The sequence below is a fragment of the Dermacentor andersoni genome, chromosome 11 (assembly GCF_023375885.2).
Source record: "Dermacentor andersoni chromosome 11, qqDerAnde1_hic_scaffold, whole genome shotgun sequence".
NCBI lineage: Eukaryota > Metazoa > Arthropoda > Arachnida > Ixodida > Ixodidae > Dermacentor > Dermacentor andersoni.
In genome coordinates this window covers 1,457,152-1,475,619 of record NC_092824.1, presented here as the reverse complement: position 1 = coordinate 1,475,619, position 18,468 = coordinate 1,457,152, and the positions used below count along the sequence as shown (strand labels likewise).

The 18,468-nt window shown below is 44.9% G+C and overlaps 1 protein-coding gene across 3 annotated transcripts in view; it reads right to left on the bottom strand.

The window, feature by feature from the left end:
* The window catches only part of LOC126517808 (receptor-type tyrosine-protein phosphatase kappa-like), a 472,380-nt gene that overhangs the window by 257,169 nt on the left and 196,743 nt on the right, over window positions 1-18,468 (bottom strand). For 2 of the 3 annotated variants that reach the window (XM_050167603.3, XM_055064334.2), the window contains exon 2: window positions 14,685-14,788. In XM_050167603.3, coding sequence (XP_050023560.1) covers window positions 14,685-14,788 — 104 coding nt within the window. Of the gene's footprint in view, window positions 1-14,644; window positions 14,789-18,468 lie in introns of those variants that run through there. The other variant, XM_072285643.1, reaches the window with a different exon arrangement.

Sequence of the window (18,468 nt, the reverse complement as noted above, 5' to 3'; positions counted from 1 at the left end):
TTGCACAGAGAAGAATAAAGAGTCAGTGGAATGCATAAGCGTTGATACTGTCAATCCCAATCGGGATTGACAGTATTGTGAAATAAATAAATAAAAAATATTAAGGGTTTCAGGAATGGTACTGAAATTATCCGATCAGGTGAAATGAAAGCCCACACACAGGGTTTAGATGGCTATACCGACAACAACGGGAAGTCAATGCTAGACCTTCGTGAGCAATATAACCTCGTTATCGTGAAAACAGGGCTTAAGTGTGAAGGACCGGTCACGTGGGAAGTGGGAAACCGGCAATCAACCATTGACGTGACAGAAGCAATTCATGATAAGCTGAGAGAAATGGTCATTGATGAGGAAGGGTATAGCAGCATAGGGAGTGACCATAAACGCATCCTTTTGAAATAGGAATATGTAGTTGGGAAAGAGAGCTAAATGGCCATTCCAAGTTTGAACGCTGAACAAATAACAAATATAGTCACTAGAGTCGAGGAAGAACTTGGCAAATGGCCAAAGAAAAAGTGGTAATTTAGGAGCTTCTAAGTGCAATAATGACAGAAATACGGAAAGAGAAACAACATATTCTTTAGAAAGGAAACAAAGTTACCGATAAGCTGGTGGAACAGGGAAATACCAGGGGCGATCGCCTAATGGCAGAAAACATCCCGAGAGTACAGGCAGGCAAAGAAGGCGCAGTTGCTGCAGGATGAAATAACCATCAAATGGGACATATACCAAAAGAAAAAGTCTATGGTTCAAATACTGGAACAACAAAGATTAAAAGGTGAAAGTGAACGTTGGTTGTGAGAAATACGTGAGAAAAAGAAGGCCGCACATAGAATATTTTGGAATCACGTAAAATCATTAGGCAGGAAGTCAACGACAATACAACAACATACCTTAGACGAAGATGAAAACAGACTGCAAGGAAAAGCGACAATAAATTACATCCGCAAAATAGCAGTTCAATCTTTCCAAGGCAATGACGAGGTTGCATTTGAAGAAAAAAAGAGCATGAAGAAGACCCACGTGGAAAATGAGCTGGTGCTGAAAAATTTCGAGCGGACAAAGCCGAAGAGAAAATTCCTAAGCGCACAGCCAAAGGGCTAGACGAGGTTCCCGTTAGGCTGATTAATGAACTAGGACAAAAAGTAAGGAAGCTCTGGTGAAAGCAGTGGAAGAAACTTTAATAGATAGACGAATACCATACAATTGGCGACAAAGTAGAATACATTTAATTTATAAAGCTAAGGGGGAGAAAGATAGAATTCATTCGTATAGACCGTTTACCATTACATCGGTAATATACAGGCTAGCAATGCAGGCAATCAAATTAAAGCTTCAAGCATGGGTAGATAATAATGGAATATTGGAAGAACTTCAGGATGGCTTCAGAATAGGTAGGCGTTTAGATGATAACTTATTCGTTCTTACTCAGTGTATCGAAATATGAAAAGTAGAAAGCAGAACATTATATGTGGCCTTTTTAGACATTCCAGGAGCCTATGACAACGTAGACCGCAACATTTTGTGGCATATTCTGGAAGGCGAAGTCTAGACCTATAAAATACCGTTTGCATTGAATGGGAAGGGATGAGGAGCGAGGAGAAAGTTCCTGTCAACAATTGACTGAGGCAGGGGTGCCCTTATCCTCACTGCTGTTTATGATGTACATGGTGAGGATGGAGAGGGTGCTAGAAGGAAGTAATATCGGGTTTAATATCTCATACAAACACGTGAGTATGGAAGTAGAGCAGCAGCTTCCAGGTTTATCTTATGCGGACGACACTGTGTTGCTAGCTAACAAGCAGTGATTTCGAACGTCTGGCTATTATCTGTGGACAGGAAGGCAAGAATTTATGTTTGAAATTCAGTGTTAGAAAATCAGGTGTTATGGTATTCAATGAAAACAGTGAACAGACAGTGGCAATACCGGGCCAGGAAATACCTCGGGTAATAGAATATAAATACCTTGGTATATGGATAAACGAAGGCATTAGATATATGGAAACAAAAAAAAAATACAGTGAAGGGGAGGAGAAACGCAGCCATAATGAAGCACAGAGCGCTATGGGGATACAATAGGTACGAGGTGCTCAGAGGTATGTGGAAAGGTGTAATGGTTCCAGGATTTACTTTTGGAAATACTGTTGTTTGCTTTAAATAACGGTTACAATCAGGACTCGATGGGAACCAAAGGTCAGTGGGACGCCTCGCATCGGGCGCTCACGGGAAGACTACAAATGAAGCTGTGCAGGGTGATATGGGCGGGACTAGTTTTGAAGTGAGGGAAGCTTGCAGTAAAATTGAGTATGAGGAACGACTGAGGAATATGGAAGAAAGTGAATGGGCTGCGACAGTGTTGAAGTATCTGTACAGGAAAAACATTGATTCACAGTGGAAGAAGAGAACTAGGAAGCTTACCAGCAAGTGTGCGGCCGGTATGGTGGGCAACACAGCAACAAAGAACGTCAAGCGGAAAGTCAGAGAGGCGGAAATAATCTCCTGGGTGGCGGCAATGGAAAAGGAACCTGCCATGAGTATCTACTTAAGAGGAAGAAAACGAAATCAGGAAAGAAACAATTTATGATAAGTCAAAGGGAAGCTCATAGCTCATTACTTTTCGAAGCGAGATCGGTATGCCTTAGAACATGCACCTTAGGACACGAAGAAGTAGAGGACCTACAACCGACCCTTGCGGCACGCCTGACGTTACCGCGAGGGGCGCAGACGATGAATTGCTCGCGATTACGTATTGGGTCCTATCAGCAAGAAAGTTTTTAATTCAGTCCAGTACTAGCGGGTCAATGTTAGGAAGACTTAATTTATAGATTAGTAGGCTATGGGAAATGGTATCCCAGGCTTCAGCAAAATCAATAAAGATACAATCGGCGTCAAGTCCTAAGTCGGTGTTAGAAAAGAGGTCGTTAGTAAAGCAAGCTAGTTGCGTTTCGCCGGAGAACGATTTTCTAAACCCATGCTGACTGTTAGAAAAAAAGAGTTCGTCTCAAGAAAATTATGTGGGCATATATTATATGCTCCAGAATCTTACAGGGAATGCTGGTAGGTGATATGGGACGGTAGTTTTCGGGACAATGTGTGTCACCTGTTTTGTGAACAGAAACCACTTTCCCGTTGCTTGGCAGTGATGAGCAGTGTATCGATTGTTGGGATATCCCAGAAAGAATACTTAATGAATACAGTTAAGTATATTTGAGTATTTTTGAATTATTTCACCTGAACGCGTAGACGAAGATATCTTCAAATTACCTATTACTTTTCCAATGCGCACGTACTCTATAAGAATTGAATCCATTGGAGTATCATAAAGTTTTGTTGAAGGTGGCAAAAGCATAGGTTCAGCGTTATGAAAGAAAGAAGCGAATACATTATTAAACATTGTGCAACACTGATTACTTTGAACAGGGCTGTTAGATTGGGACAATTGTATTGTGGATGGTGTATTACCACGAACAACATTCTAGAATTCACGTGCATTGACATATAAGTACGATGGTAATGTAATGTTGAAAAATGTTTACTTAGCTTGGGAAATGGCGCTACAATATTCATCATCGATGCAGTGGTATTCAGACCAACGAATCGGGTTTGATTTTCTTTCGGAATGAAATAACCGTTTTTTTTCTTGTCCCGAAGACGGCGCAAGGCGGCCGTAAACCAAGGCCAAGTATTTTTCGTTGGGGAACATATTTTCGAATTAGGGATAATAGTTTGCTCTTATAAAAGGACCAGTTTTGTTCAAGTGTTCGTTGATCAAGATCGGGCATCATTGAATCCATAAAATGCTCCATTTCTTGCGTAATTGCGGGAATATCAGCTTTGGAATAATCGTGAATTGTCTTAACCTTCTTTGTGTAAGAAAAACGTGATTTTAAATCAAACTGCAGCGATGAATGATCACTTATCCCAGGAAGATAAGTTAAGAAGGAAACTAGGTTGGGGGGTTGTAGGGAGCACTACGTGGTTGTTTTGTAGACCAACTGTGTTAAGTTGAAGTCAAAGCACAAATTTAAGAATACAATAGACTCGACTGAAGTACGCTTAAAATTAACACAGTCAGACTCCCATATTATATCAGGAAAATTAAAGTCCCCCAAGATAAATACCGGAGAGTTAGGAAACCTAATAGTATATTTGTTAAGGGCATCATGGAAATCTGCTCAAAATGTAGAGGATCAACTTGGTGGCCTATAACATGCACAGAATACAAAGGGACGGTCTGAAATGCTCACGCGCACACATACTCATTCTAGGGGGGATGCAATGTCAATAACAGATGAATTTAAGTTATCTTTGATGACAATAAGAACGCCCCCTTCTGACCGGATATCGCGGTCGCACCTGTAGATGTTATAAGCACTTTCAGAGTCTAATATTTCACTGTTATTTATTCTCGCGGAAAGCCAAGTTTCCGTAAGGAGAATGACGTCAGCGGAGCAAGAATCGATAGTTGAAGATAAAGCTGTTCGCTTGTTGGCAACGCTACGTACATTAGTGAAAAGAACGGACACGCTATTTTGACAAGGTCGACTTGAACACACGACATATAGCAAGGTGCGCTTAAGAATGCATCAGTCAGCTATTGGTTGCTGTCAAAAAGAATTTGTATTCTTGAATACTGCTTCAAGCTTTCTCATCTGTTTATATAACATTTAAAATATTGTAATGAAGAAAGGAAGAGAATGACATCCCGCTCATCACCAAGAGCGGGATGTCATTATGCTACCAGACATGGAGAATATTGGAACGTATTGCACCCCGCTTGACCTCTGGCATGGAACGTCTTTGTTATTATTTGCCATCACTGTTAAACTATTATCAATCTACTAACTTTGGCTTATTTATTTGTTCCACTGCTAAACTTAGATCTATGTTTGCAGAAGAAGAAAACTGATTTACTTATCCTGGCATTTATTTATTTATTTGCTTCAATGTTTTCGAATCGTATTTTACTTTTGTTCTGCACTGATAAAGTGCTTACATTTGTTTATTGACTGTTATTCATTGCTGATGCCCAAACACCGCTCATTACGTGGGGCTGCGGATTCGTCAAGCCGCCAACTGGCAGCTTTTTTTTCGTTGTTCTCCATCTGTAATTTACATGGTGGAAATAAAGATTTGATTTGATGCACCAGTCGCTAGAACATCTGCGAATCAGCAAAATCATAATCTTTGATCCAAGAAGGCTATTTCTTTTCCCGACTAGGCAAGAGAGGGAGCGCTTACACATCTATCTGTTTCCAATCTAATGTAGTAAGCCTCTATTATTTTCCTTTCCGTATGAATCTTGTTTTTTTCAAATATTGGAGTGCAGTGACACTTGTTACAATGTCCTGCTAAATGACTCCCATAGCCATGCTTTAGCTAACTGCTGTGCTGACGATCTCTTTCATTGAAACACAGTCCCGTTTGACCTATATAAGCTTTTACACAGCTCAGCGGTACCTGATATATCTATCAGATACCGCTGCCTGCAGTCAGTGAAACGGTATTTATGATTTGCGGTGCGGAAGGGCCTTTCGCTCGTTTTCATACGATTACATATCAAGGACAGCTTGCACGGGGCACTGAAAAGCAAATTAATAGTTTTAGTTACACGTACGTAGAGGCTTTGCGTACGTAGAGCTTCTACGTGTGAGCAGTGCGCATGCGGAGAATGTACGGGCGCGCGCGCGTCTCACGTGAGATTCAATTTGCGTCCGTTTCTTGCGCACGTAGACAGCTTCGCGCGGGAGTTCCGCGAGATTACGAACAAGTGATAGCGGGCCGCGCGCGCGCAGACGGCTCGCATCGAAACACGGCGACGTGATTGAATTGGCCAGCGCCGTGTTCACATTTCCCGATAGATGGAGCTACGGGGTCCCTCTTGCCTAGTGTTCCTGTATATGCTCCCGCAGGGAGCAGAGTTGCGCATACCTTTTCCGGCGCCGCTCGCACCGCTATTGGCCGAGCGCGAAAAATGACGTCAAATGATCCGCGCCGCTGCGAAGCCAACTTTACGGGCGCATCGCCGACTCATGCGAACTCGTCGTTTCCGTCAGTACCATCGCCATTGCAATCAGTGGACCGTCGATCGTGCGTTAAGAGGAGCAGCTAGAAGCTCTTGCATCTTGAATCTTTTTCTATTTGCAGATTTGCTGCTACTAAATAGTAAGTACTACTAAATAGTAATAGTAAATAAAAGTAAGCTTTGCTTAAAATGTGCACATGTCAACATTTGAAATGCGCTTAAATCTGTGTCTGCACCGCATTTATCGAAAACGTGCAGCTGTTGTGAACGATGGTTAGTGATAAATGGCGCTCTGTTAACGGTCACTGACATAACTGCAGGCACGATAGCTCTCTTGGCGACGGTCATGAATCGGTTGGTTTCGGCAGCCAAAATCCGCTAAGTGTCCACCTTGCGTGTGTGAAGTTTTAAACACTCTTTAAAACATTTCTTGCTTTCTGACCATGATCAGACAACTTCATATGCATGATGAAAATCATTGCACCGCTTTTTGTGGCAACGTACTGCGCGTTTGCGAGCGAGCTTTGGAGCTGTTCGAGCCACGGGAGTACTTTATTTTGGGGAATCGAAGGCGGTCCCACCCCATATTTGTACGTTCGTGTGTTTGTATATGCGTGTTTACATAGGTACATACAAAGTTTCGGTTGGTTGGAAGCCCACCCCCTCCGGCTGCACGAATGACTCGTTCGAGCGTAGCCTGTATTAACAAGTGCCCTTTGCTAAGCGCCTGCGAACAATTGGCGCTTGTAGCTCGCGACCACCAGAGAAAAAGGCGGAACACCGCGCGGCATTTGGCTCCTGCGCGCGCGAGGAGTGGCTTCGCTGCAGGGCTGGATCACGGCGGCGGACCTATGCGCAACTCTGCTCCCTGCGGGAGCATATACAGGAACACTACCTCTTGCCGTGCGTCGCGTACGTGTAGCTAAAAGCGTTTCAGATGGCGTGCACGTAAGGTACAGTCGCGATCTTTTTGACGGTGAACACGGGAGCGCGTGGCTTTCCGTACTGCCAGCGCAGTTTAGCGGCGACACCGAGAAGCAGAGCGCATGCGCAGTGCGTCTGGCGTGTGAGAATTATACCTTCGCGCGCATTGCGTCACGCAAGCACGCGCGTGTCGTCTGCTACACGCGCACCGCGACAAGGGAGCCGTGCACAGCAAGAGCGGTAACAATGTTGAAGTTGAAATTACATTCCACACGATGCATGAATAAACATGAAACTGCTATCTTTTGCCGACGTTCCTATACTTGTAGGCGTAATAGTGACCACCCCTGTGTTCGAGGAAGGTATGTATTTGTTCCGATTACCACGTTTATCAGAGCAGCTGCTTAACCTAAGCATGTCCCGTGTTCCTGAAGACGAGAGGTCGAAAATAGTAAAACTTTCGCTGAAAGAATATTTTCAGCGCTTCATCGGCGCATTGGTGCACAAGCCCCTGAAGACTGTCAATAGGATCATCCAAGCATTCAGGAAGGAAGGCCGCATTTCTGACTTCCCACATAGGCGTCGGGAAATGGTAGCGACAGATGAAGGAGACGCGATTATGGTAGCTTCAGTAGTGGAGAATCCCTTTCAGTCCGCGAGGGAAGTGCGGGAGCTGCTCGATGTGGCTGTTTCAGTTCTTACCCTACGACGACCCCTCAGGAGCGCTGGATTGCGAAGTTATGCGGCTGCAAAAAGCCCGTTCTCAGCGCTTCGAACAAGGTGCCACGACTGCAATTTGCCGAAGCTCACGCCTTGTGGACTTCCGATAACTGGGGCCCAGTAATCTGCTCGGAGGAGCCGACTTTTTCAACACGTCAAAACCAGTGCGCGCGGCTGTGGCGCTCAAGAGGGACACGGTAAGAAAATTTTCTCTACGGATTTGGTTTTGTGTGAAGAACTAAATTTAATATACTTTCGATGCTGTTACGAGCCAGCCAATCTGCAGGGAGTCGCGGCGAGCGGACTCACCTGCGTGAACGTGTGGGGTGCGCTGTCAAGACTTGCTGTCGGGCTTCTACACCGCATCGAGCGCCCTCTTATTTCGCAGCGCTACTGCAGCGAAATCTTGGACAACGTGCTCCTTCCTTAGGCCCACGCCGCTTTACCAGATGCCGGTTTTGTGTTTCAGCATGACCGTGCGCCGGTGCACACTGCGAAAATTGTGAAAGAGCACCTAGAAACTAGTAGGGTCCATATGGTCTCCTGGCCGGCCAAGGGCGCTTACATGAACAAGTGCGAAAATGTATGGGGCCGCATAAAAGCAGCCATGGTGCGACACCCTATTCATTTGGCAACTGAGGACGAGCTGTGGAAAGCTGTTTGCCAAGAGTGGGAGCATCTTAGAGCAAGTAACTTTGCGCCTGCCCTGTGCTCTTCCCTACCGTGTAGAATGACAGCAGTTTTTGCTGCAAAAGGGAGTATGACAAAATAGTAAAGAAAATGAAACAGCGATTAATTCAAGTTTACAGCTATTACTTTCCTAAGTCTTTCATTATCTTGTGAAAAATGCACAAAATAAAAGTTCAGACTTTTGCGTTTTTAGCTTGTTTTCTGCATTGTGTGACTAAAGGAACCCGGGAGAAAAGAAATGAAAAATTAGGTCATGATTTCCAGGTATTTAGCGCAACGCTAACAATGAGCAACAAACCATTTACATTGGAAACATCTCGATTATGCTTACAGTGGTAATTCGGTCACTCCCGAGGAAACAAAAAACAGCTAGCAGACGACAAGCGAGCGCTCCGATGGCGTGATGCGCGCGAAGGAAAGCTACTCTCACCGCGCATGCGCACAGAGATTGTAAGGCGCCGCTTAACTGCGCTGGTAGTATCGAAGCCACGCGCTCCCGTGTTCACGCTTAAAAAGATTGCGACTGTACGTAGGGCTTTTCACGTTTGCGTACGTGAAGCCTCTACGTACGTGTAACTAAAGCTGTCCAATATTATGTGTATTGGAAACTTTCTTCAGATTGTCTGACAACTTGTGCAAGTATGGCACCACGTGCGCTTGTCTTTATAATTTTCTTTTTGTGATGTTTCGGAACTTCTTTTCGCTTTCTCCAAGATGGCTTCGCATACTAAAGTGATCACAGAACTGCGAAAGCCTGCGTTCTGTAATCGCGCTATCTGGTTTCAAAAACTTCGATCGCACTCATGCTCACCGACTTACCCTATTAACAACCGCATTCAGATTCCAGATATTATTATCTGTTTTTCAATGGACGAGCAAGTATGCTGGGGATATCATCCGAGACCTAAGAAAACCTTGTCGTGTTAAGACAGCGCACAGTCTAAATTGATTAAGAGAGGCATAGCAACCACGTGCATTAAGGCAGCACGGAGTAAGTCGTGTAAGTTAGAGTACGGTCAAAGTTTTTCAAATCAGATAGCGCGAGAAAAGAACCCAGGCTTTGCCAGTTCTGTGATCAGTTTAGTCTGCGAAGCCATCTTGCAGAAACAGAAAAGATTAAGTTCCGAAACATCACAAAAGGAAAAGAATAAGGACAAGAGACAAGCGCACGTGGTGCCATACTTGCACAAGTTGTCACACAATCTGAAGAAAGCTTCCAATAGACATAATATTAATTTGCTTTTCAGTGCCCCGTGCGAAAGGCCCCTGTGCACCACAAGTCATAAATCCCGTTTCACTGACTGCAGGCGCAACGTTATCTATCAGATACCGCTGAGCTGTGTAAATGCTTATATAGGTAAAACGGGACAGTGTTTCCATGACAGAGCTCGTCAGCACAGAAGTAACCTAAAGAATGGCTATAGGAGTCACTTAGCAGGACATTGTAACAACTGTCACTGCACTCCAATATTTGAGAAAAAAAATTCATAGAGAAAGGAAAAGGTAAGCGGGAAAGGCAAGTAATACAGGCTTACTACATTAGAAAGCAAGGAGATAGATGTGTAAGCTCTCCCTCTCTTGTCTTGTCGGGAAAAGCAATCGCCTTCTTGGATGAAAGATTATGATGGTGCTGATTTGCAGATGTTCTTGCGACTGGTGTACGCATGCCTATGCTGAAGAAAGGTATAAAAAGGCTGCAGAATTTCCAATAAACCTCCAATTGGCAGTCAGCGCTTGTCTGTTCTATTTGTCCCTCGTGTCCTTGTTTTATTCGCACTGTTTAACCTCAGTTCTAAACATGAACCAGCTAGCCCTCATCAAGACCTTACTAAAAATGGTTCTCTCCTCGAGGCATCAATTAAAAACAACTGAGCTGTGTACATATGAATGCCCAGTTACTGAATAATAAAATTCCGGAATTAGAAGCCTACATTACTGATATAAACAGACACTGTGACGTTGTTATGTTTAGTGAAACATGGTACAATGAAGATTCTGAGGGATTGAAATTCCCTTACAAAAACACATTTTACTTGAACATGACATCAAGACGTGGCGGAGGTGTGTTGTTATTGATAGATGACTTTATGATAACTGATTTGCTAACAGATTTTTGTTGTATTACCAATGACTACGAAATGATTTGTGTTGAAAGCAAGTGTTTGCGTATTGCCACAAACACGGGCCCTCAGTCCCCAGCACCTGCCAAGCAACTGACCACGGCGGCGGTCAGACCTGCGACGCAGCAGAGGGTGCTAAGAATCCCTTGCTCCAGACAGGCCGCCATTGGAATATGAAGCTCGCAACGTTTCACGCTAGAACGTTATCTAGCGAGGCGAGCCTAGCAGTGCTATTGGAGGAATTAGAGGGCAGTAAATGGGATATAATAGGACTCAGTGAAGTTAGGGGGCCCAAAGAAGCACATACAGTGTAAAAAGCGGGCACGTCCTGTTCTACCGGGGCTTAGCGGAGAGACGAGAACTAGGAGTCTGCTTCCTGATCAATAAGAATATAGCCGGTAACATACAGGAATTCTATAGCATTAACGAGAGTGTGGCAGATCTTGTTGTGAAACTTAATAAGAGGTACAAAATTAAGGTTGTACAGGTCTACGTCATTACATCCAGTCATCATGACCAGGCAGTTGAAAGCTTCTATGAAGACGTAGAATCGGTGATGGGTAGAGTGAAAACAAAATACACTATACTGATGGGCGACTTCAATGCCAGGGTAGGCAAGAAGCGGGCTGGAAACAATTCAGTGGGGGCATATGGCATAAGCTCTAGGAATAGCAGGGGACAGTTATTAGTAGAGTTTGCAGAACAGAATAATATGCGGATAATGAGTACCTTCTTCAGCAAGCGTGATAGCCGAAAGTGGACGGGGAGGAGCCCGAATGGCGAGACTAGATATGAAATACACTTCATACTCTGCGCTAACCCTGGCATCATACAAGATGTGGACGTGCTCAGCAAGGTGCGCTGCAGTGACCATAGGATGGTAAGAACCCGCATTACCCTAGACCTGAGGAGGTAACGGAAGAAACTAGCACATAAGAAGCCCATCAATGAGTTAGCGGTAAGAGGGAAAATAGAGCAATTCCAGATCTAGCTACAGAACAGGTATTCGGCTTTAACTCAGGAAGACGACCTTAGTGTTGAAGCAATGAACGACAATCTTGTGGGCGTCATTAAGGAGTGTGCAATAGAAGTCGGTGGTACTCCGTTAGACAGGCTACCAGTAAGCTATCGCAGAGGACGAAAGATTTGATCAAGAAGCGCCAGTGTATGAAACCCTCTAACCCTACAGCTAGAATAGAACTGGCAGAACTTTCGAAGTTTATCAACAAGCGTAAGACAGCTGACATAAAGAAGTATAATTTGGATAAAATTGAACATGCTCTCAGGAACGGAGGAAGCCTAAAAGCAGTGAAGAAGAAATTGGGAATTGGCACGAATCAGATGTATGCGTTAAGAGACAAAGCCGGCAATATCATTACTAATATGGATGAGATAGTTCAAGTGGCTGAGGAGTTCTATGGAAATTTATACAGTACCAGTGGCACCCACGACGATAATGGAGGAGAGAATAGTCTAGAGGAATTCGAAATCCCACAGGTAACGCCGGCAAAAGTACACAAAGCCTTGGAAGCTATGCAAAGGGGGAAGGCAGCTGGGGAGGATCAGGTAACAGCAGATTTGTTGAAGGATGGCTGGCAGATTGTTCTAGAGAAACTGGCCACCCTGTATACGCAATGCCTCATGACCTCGAGCGTACTGGAATCTTGGAAGAACGCTAACATAATCCTAATCCATAAGAAAGGGGACACCAAGGACGTGAAAAATTATAGACCGATCAGCTTACTGTCAGTTGCCTACAAACTATTTACTAAGGTAATCGCAAATAGAATCAGGAACACCTTAGACTTCTGTCAAGCAAAGGACCAGGCAGGATTCCGTAAAGGCTTCTCAACAATAGACGATATTCACACTATCAATCAGGTGATAGAGAAATGTGCAGAATATAACCAACCCTTATATATAGCTTTCATTGATTACGAGAGCGCGTTTGATTCTGTCGAAACCTCAGCAGTCATGGAGGCATTACGGAATCAGGGTGTAGACGAGCTGTATGTAAATATACTGAAAGATATCTATAGCGGCTCCACAGCCACCGTAGTCCTCCATAAGGAAAGCAACAAAATCCCAATAAAGAAAGGCGTCAGGCAGGGAGATACGATCTCTCCAATGCTATTCACAGCGTGTTTAGAGGAGGTATTCAGAGACCTGGATTGGGAAGAATTGGGGATAAAAGTTAATGGAGAATACGTTAGTAATTTGGGATTCGCTGATGATATTGCCTTGCTTAGTAACTCAGGGGACCAATTGCAATGCATGCTCAGTGACCTGGAGAGGCAAAGCAGAAGAGTGGGTCTAAAAATTAATCTGCAGAAAACTAAAGTAATGTTTAACAGTCCCGGAAGAGAACATCAATTTACAATAGGGAGCGTGGCACTGGAAGTGGTAAGGCAATACATCTACTTAGGGCAGGTAGTGACGGCGGATCCGGATAATGAGACGGAAATAATCAGAAGAATAAGAATGGGCTGGGCTGCATTTGGCAGGCATTCTCAGATCATGAACAGCAGGCTGCCATTATCCCTCAAGAGAAAAGTGTAGAATAGCTGTGTCTTACCAGTACTCACCTACGGGGCAGAAACCTGGAGGCTTACGAAAAGGGTTGTACATAAATTGAGGACGACGCAACGAGCTATGGAAAGAAGAATGATGTGTGTAACGTTAAGGGATAAGAAAAGAGCAGCTTGGGTAAGGGAACAAACGCGAGTTAATGACATCTTAGTTGAAATCAAGAAAAAGAAATGGGCATGGGCAGGACATGTAATGAGGAGGGAAGATAACCGATGGTCATTAAGGGTTACGGACTGGATTCCAAGGGAAGGGAAGCGTAGCAGGGGGCGGCAGAAAGTTAGGTGGGCGGATGAGATTAAGAAGTTTGCAGGGACGACATGGCCACAATCAGTACATGACCGGGGTTGTTGGAGAAGTATGGGAGAGGCCTTTGCCCTGCAGTGGAGGTAACCAGGCTGATGATGATGATGATGATGATGATGATGATGATGATGATGATGACAGAAGCGGACGGCTGCTGAACTGGGAAATTCATGGGGTTCGTGTAGTGCCGCATGAAAACCTGATTGCATCACTAAACACAGTCGATGACAAAGCTTAATGTTCCCCCTGTGGCCGAATCGGACATGGTATCTGTTCATAGGCTACCAACACGAACAGAGATAGTTCCAGGAATAATTGTTCGCTTTGTTCAGCAACAAACAAGGGATGCGTGGTTAACGAACAAAGTAACCTTAAACAGTCCGACCCGATGGTTTTCATTTAGGAGAATCTGACGCGACACTGCCGGGAATTCCTGCGAGAATAAAAAATGGCTTAAGGATAAAGGCTACGAATACGTCTGGTACAGCCACGGTAAAGTTCTGGTCCGGAAGACGAAAGGAGCACGTGTTGTTCACATTAGAATTGATGCTGACCTTAATCGACTCTAGACAATCTAATCACCGTTATGTTACTTTGCGAAAATAACTTAGATGACCACTCACCGTTATTATCTGCCAAACGACCTTAACGACATTGTATGTCGGCTACCTCCTAATTCATGCAGATATTAGGATGGATAGTTGAGCATGTTGGTCAAGCATGGTCTGAAGTGAAGGCGCTAAAAAGACGATGGACGAAGAAGGAACACACACAGGGCGCCACTTCCAATGATGTTTCATCGTGAAAAACGCCACTGATTTACATTAGGAGCGCGATCACAGTTTCTCAGTGCGCATTCGCGTTCATGTAAAGCAGTTCTTCGCGTGATAGTGATATGGATGCAACACTTACGCAGTTATCACCTGCTTCAATGGTTCTTTTGGCCTCAATTATTAATCGAACCCATTTGTCATTTGCCATTGAGGGAGGCCCACCTGGCAATTCATTTTAGAAACTGCAAATGCAAGCCAGACTTCCGCGCCTGCGCTGTGGTTGCCAGAAGCCATGATAGATGGGTTCGATTAATAATTGAGGCTTATAGGAATAGAGGATTAATAGGTGAATCATTTTTCACGAGGAACAAAGGTTCCGCTAGCTACGCTCAACGGCCGTCGATTTTGTCCGTCTCTGCCCGAGGTCCTGCTTAAGAGGCCTTGAATATACTCTCACGTACATACATACTTAGTGCGTGCTTGCGAGGCAGACGATTTACCTGTGCAAGCATGTTGCATGTCCATACGAGGCTGACTCACCCCTGTGTCCATTGGCCAGCGTTCCGTTGACAGTGGACTTGCCGCTCTCATTGGTTCCAGCATAGGTTCTTGCCAAGCTAGTCATCTTCCAATTTTTGGACTTCCTGCAAAGTTACAGAAAAGAATGCATTACATCGAGACCGCGGGCCCAGAGGGCTTTGGGAATAAGGTACAGGAGGACCATACAATGTTTCTTTCAAATCTTTCAAAGGAACGCCGGCTGAACAAATGAGTGTACGCGGTACTTTAGCGCTTGCTGCAGGGCTAGTTTCTCCATACGTTTTGTGGTGTAAGCTGGTGCGAAGATATACAATCGAAGAACCTGCTGCACCGTAGGGTTTTTTGTTGTCCCTGAAAAGCAATCATCATCTATACTTTGAATGCGTTATCTTTAACATTGCGCCCAGCGACAATTCCAGGTCATACATGAGCAGCATGCGCGCTATTGGCATGCCATATATCACTCTTGATAGGAAAGTGATGAGTGCGTCATTTTCGAGGACGGAAACGCAAGCAATACAGATGACATTTGTTTTCAGCAAGATACGACTCAGAGGACGTGAATATAGAAGAGCGTATTGAACAAAAAACATCGGAATAGCTAGAAAATAACGCTATTCAATTCTTTTCTTGCGTTTCTTCCTGAAATTCCGCTTCTTTCGCACCATAAGAAGGTAAATGGGTGCACGTTTCTTGCAGGAATTATAGTACCTGCGCGAAAATCTATGGATGTAATGAGTATTAACAGCGGAGCTGTTTAGGGGCTCGCAATGTTCCACCGGCGCACCATTCTGACCGACTGCCAGATCAGGCTGAGGCCACAGCGCGTTTCCAGGAAGCGCCGGCCACCGAGGGTGGCGTTAGGACCATGGAAGCTGCCCCGACCCTCTCTCTCTATCGACCTCGTTTCGTCCTTAGGGACTCTCTGGAGAATCTGGGGACTGTGCGGTGCTACTTAAGCAGCTTGCAGCTGCTCTGTTTCTCTCTCCTATTACGCACAACACGCAAACATTGTATCAAGAATTCTTCTTCAAGGGGAGTATGGTAGCGCGATTCAAAGACGGGACAAGAGAAGACACAAAGGGACACACACAGCGCTACTCTTGTCTCGTCTTTCTCTTCTGTTGTCCTGTCTTTGAATCGCGCTACCATACTCCCCTTCAAGATGCAATACCAACAAGCCCACATTGCAACCCTCGTGAAGAATTCTTCGCCGAGAAAGCTCTCCCCGTCTCTGACTCTGCGTAAGGTGAGGTCCAGACCTCCTGCCGGCAACACATACCTCGGCACACGCAACAATATCTGTGTGGCGAAAGGGCACAACATTCCTTTTTATAATAATTGTTTTCACGTGTACGCCACGATTTCTGGACTCAGTGGATTTGGAACTTTCAAGAAAACGGAAACAAAAGTGAAGAATACGAGCTGAGGGCAGGTGGCACGAAAGCTGGAGAAAAAGAAAAAAATATTTAGAGCCCTTCGACCTTGTAAAGAGGAAAGTCCAGCGAAGATGGCGCTGTGGTGGGTTTTGCTATGGTGGAGACTTGATATGTTGAATTTATCTATTATGAGATGAGTACTGTGTGAATAAAGAGATATTTACTGAAAAATCCCACTTCTCATCACAGATTTCATGACCATTTTAGCCATTGCCTTGTGATACCTGTGATACACGGCAACAGGTTTCACTTTCACTGTGGTAATGTTCGTCCCTGAAGTTAGGTCGATGCACGATCGGTGACGAGTAGTAGGTACGGTGGCATCGGTGAAACACTTGAGGCCAAAAAGCTTCAACATGCACTCCCCGTCGGATCTGTTCACATCGACATTGAAATTTCCAACAATGACCAAGGATGTACTGCTAATACGTTGATTTGGACGAGTTGGTTCATCTTGACAGTTTTCATAAAAAAGCGTTACAGGCGAAGAAGCCATACGACAGGACTGGTGCTCGTACGACAGTTCTGTCGTATGTGTTCCTTCGACTTCGTCTTTATCGTGTTCTTTATAAGAACTGTGAAGATGTACCGTCGGCGCGTTTAATCTTCCCGATGACATGCACCATAAATGTTCGAATCTCTTTCTTTGACGTAGGAGGGACGTGCACAGTCGCGATGACCACACCTTTGTGCAACCCCAGGGTGTTCCACATCTTCGGAGGAGACGCACTGCCGCAACGCAGCCACTTCACTCTGTTGCGATTCACGCACGCCACCGATCGTGGCCAAGTCTCCGGCGAACCAAAGACGCTCACACACGACACACGTGGCGCCAAACGGGTTCACTCCCTGGAGCCACGACATCGCACCAGGCAAACATTCTTGATGGTGGGACCTCTCGGCGGCGACGTGCGTTTTGCACTGCGCGATATGCAGGGCCTTCGTCGAGTTTGGCCTCCCTGGACCGATCATGATTTGCGGTATTCGCTCGACGGCGCCACTCGCACCGATGCTTTTGCTCACGTCGGCGCTCAACGTGTGCGAGTTGCTCTTGTTCGGCAAGAGCTTCGCCGGCACTCGATGTTGTACCACTGGGTGCAGCGGCAAGGGCGGCCTCACGTTGTCGGCGCGCCCGTTCGCGCTTCTGCGCGCGCCCACGCTCATTGCCGCTGTTCTGGGTGAGTGGAAAGTGCAACTGATAACGGCAGTGACGCGATCTCTACGTCGCAAGAAAATGATACAGCCCAATTTGACGACAGAGACAATGACGTTTTATTATAGCGCGTCCACGCCAATGACGACGCGCGCTCTGCGCAGGTGGCCGCCGAAAAGAGTGCGCAGCTGTTGTGCGCAGTGTCGGGATCAGTGGCGTAGCCAGAAATTTCGATCGAGGCATGCTGACGGTGCAGCTCGGCCGCCTCCTTATAGAATTTGGCGAGAGATGAAATACATGAGTTTTACTGCCGTGCCATTGCCAAAGATGCTGCAAACAAATTCTTCAACGCTGTGCACTGTCAAGACAAGTAAAATATGTATTTTTCAGAAAAGAATGTACTCGTACGTCTCAAATATTGTGCCCGAATAACTGGAATCAATTCTTCCATATTTTTCTGTCTATTTAATAAGTAAAAGAATATCACACGAACTTCAGAACTACATGAGTTTGAAACCAGCAAGGCAGGACAAATATTTTAATGAAACTGTCATTCAAGAACTTTGCTTACATTTTTGTACATACAATAAGAAAAATCCCGGGGAAAACTGGAGTAACTCGGCTGTTAGTCCTAAAAAGGGCGCTTTCGTCCCTCAAAGGACTAACTGCATGAATATGCGTGCCGTTTGAAAATTCCAGAGAGTAAGTGCTTAGTCCCTGGTCGGAAAGAGAGCAACGGGAAGACGAACGACAACAGTTACTCCCCATGCACTTGGCTGTTTTCGTCCGTGTCATGGAGCGATGCGGCGAAAAAGGTATTGTCTATAAATCGGGAATAGTTTCAAGTTCATCCACTGCCTAATGAACTACATACAAAGACACTTTCCCTCTTCGTGAGAAAATTTTGTTAAATTTAAAAGCTGGAATGTGAAGAGCCACGCCCTTCGTACGCACACCATAAGCGAGTGATACACCCTAAACGCGCTATTCATTGATAGATGGTTAGATTTAAAAAAATAATAATACATTTATTCATGAAAACAAGTCGTACAATGTGCCAAGGCATTAGGAAAAAAGTTGCAAAAAAATGTAACTTGACTGGTCCTAATAACCAGAAGGTGAAAAAGGCAGCAGAGAGCAGGGAGCGAGAAAAAAAGCAGAAGCAAGAAAAAGACTAAGTTCCTAAAGGTAC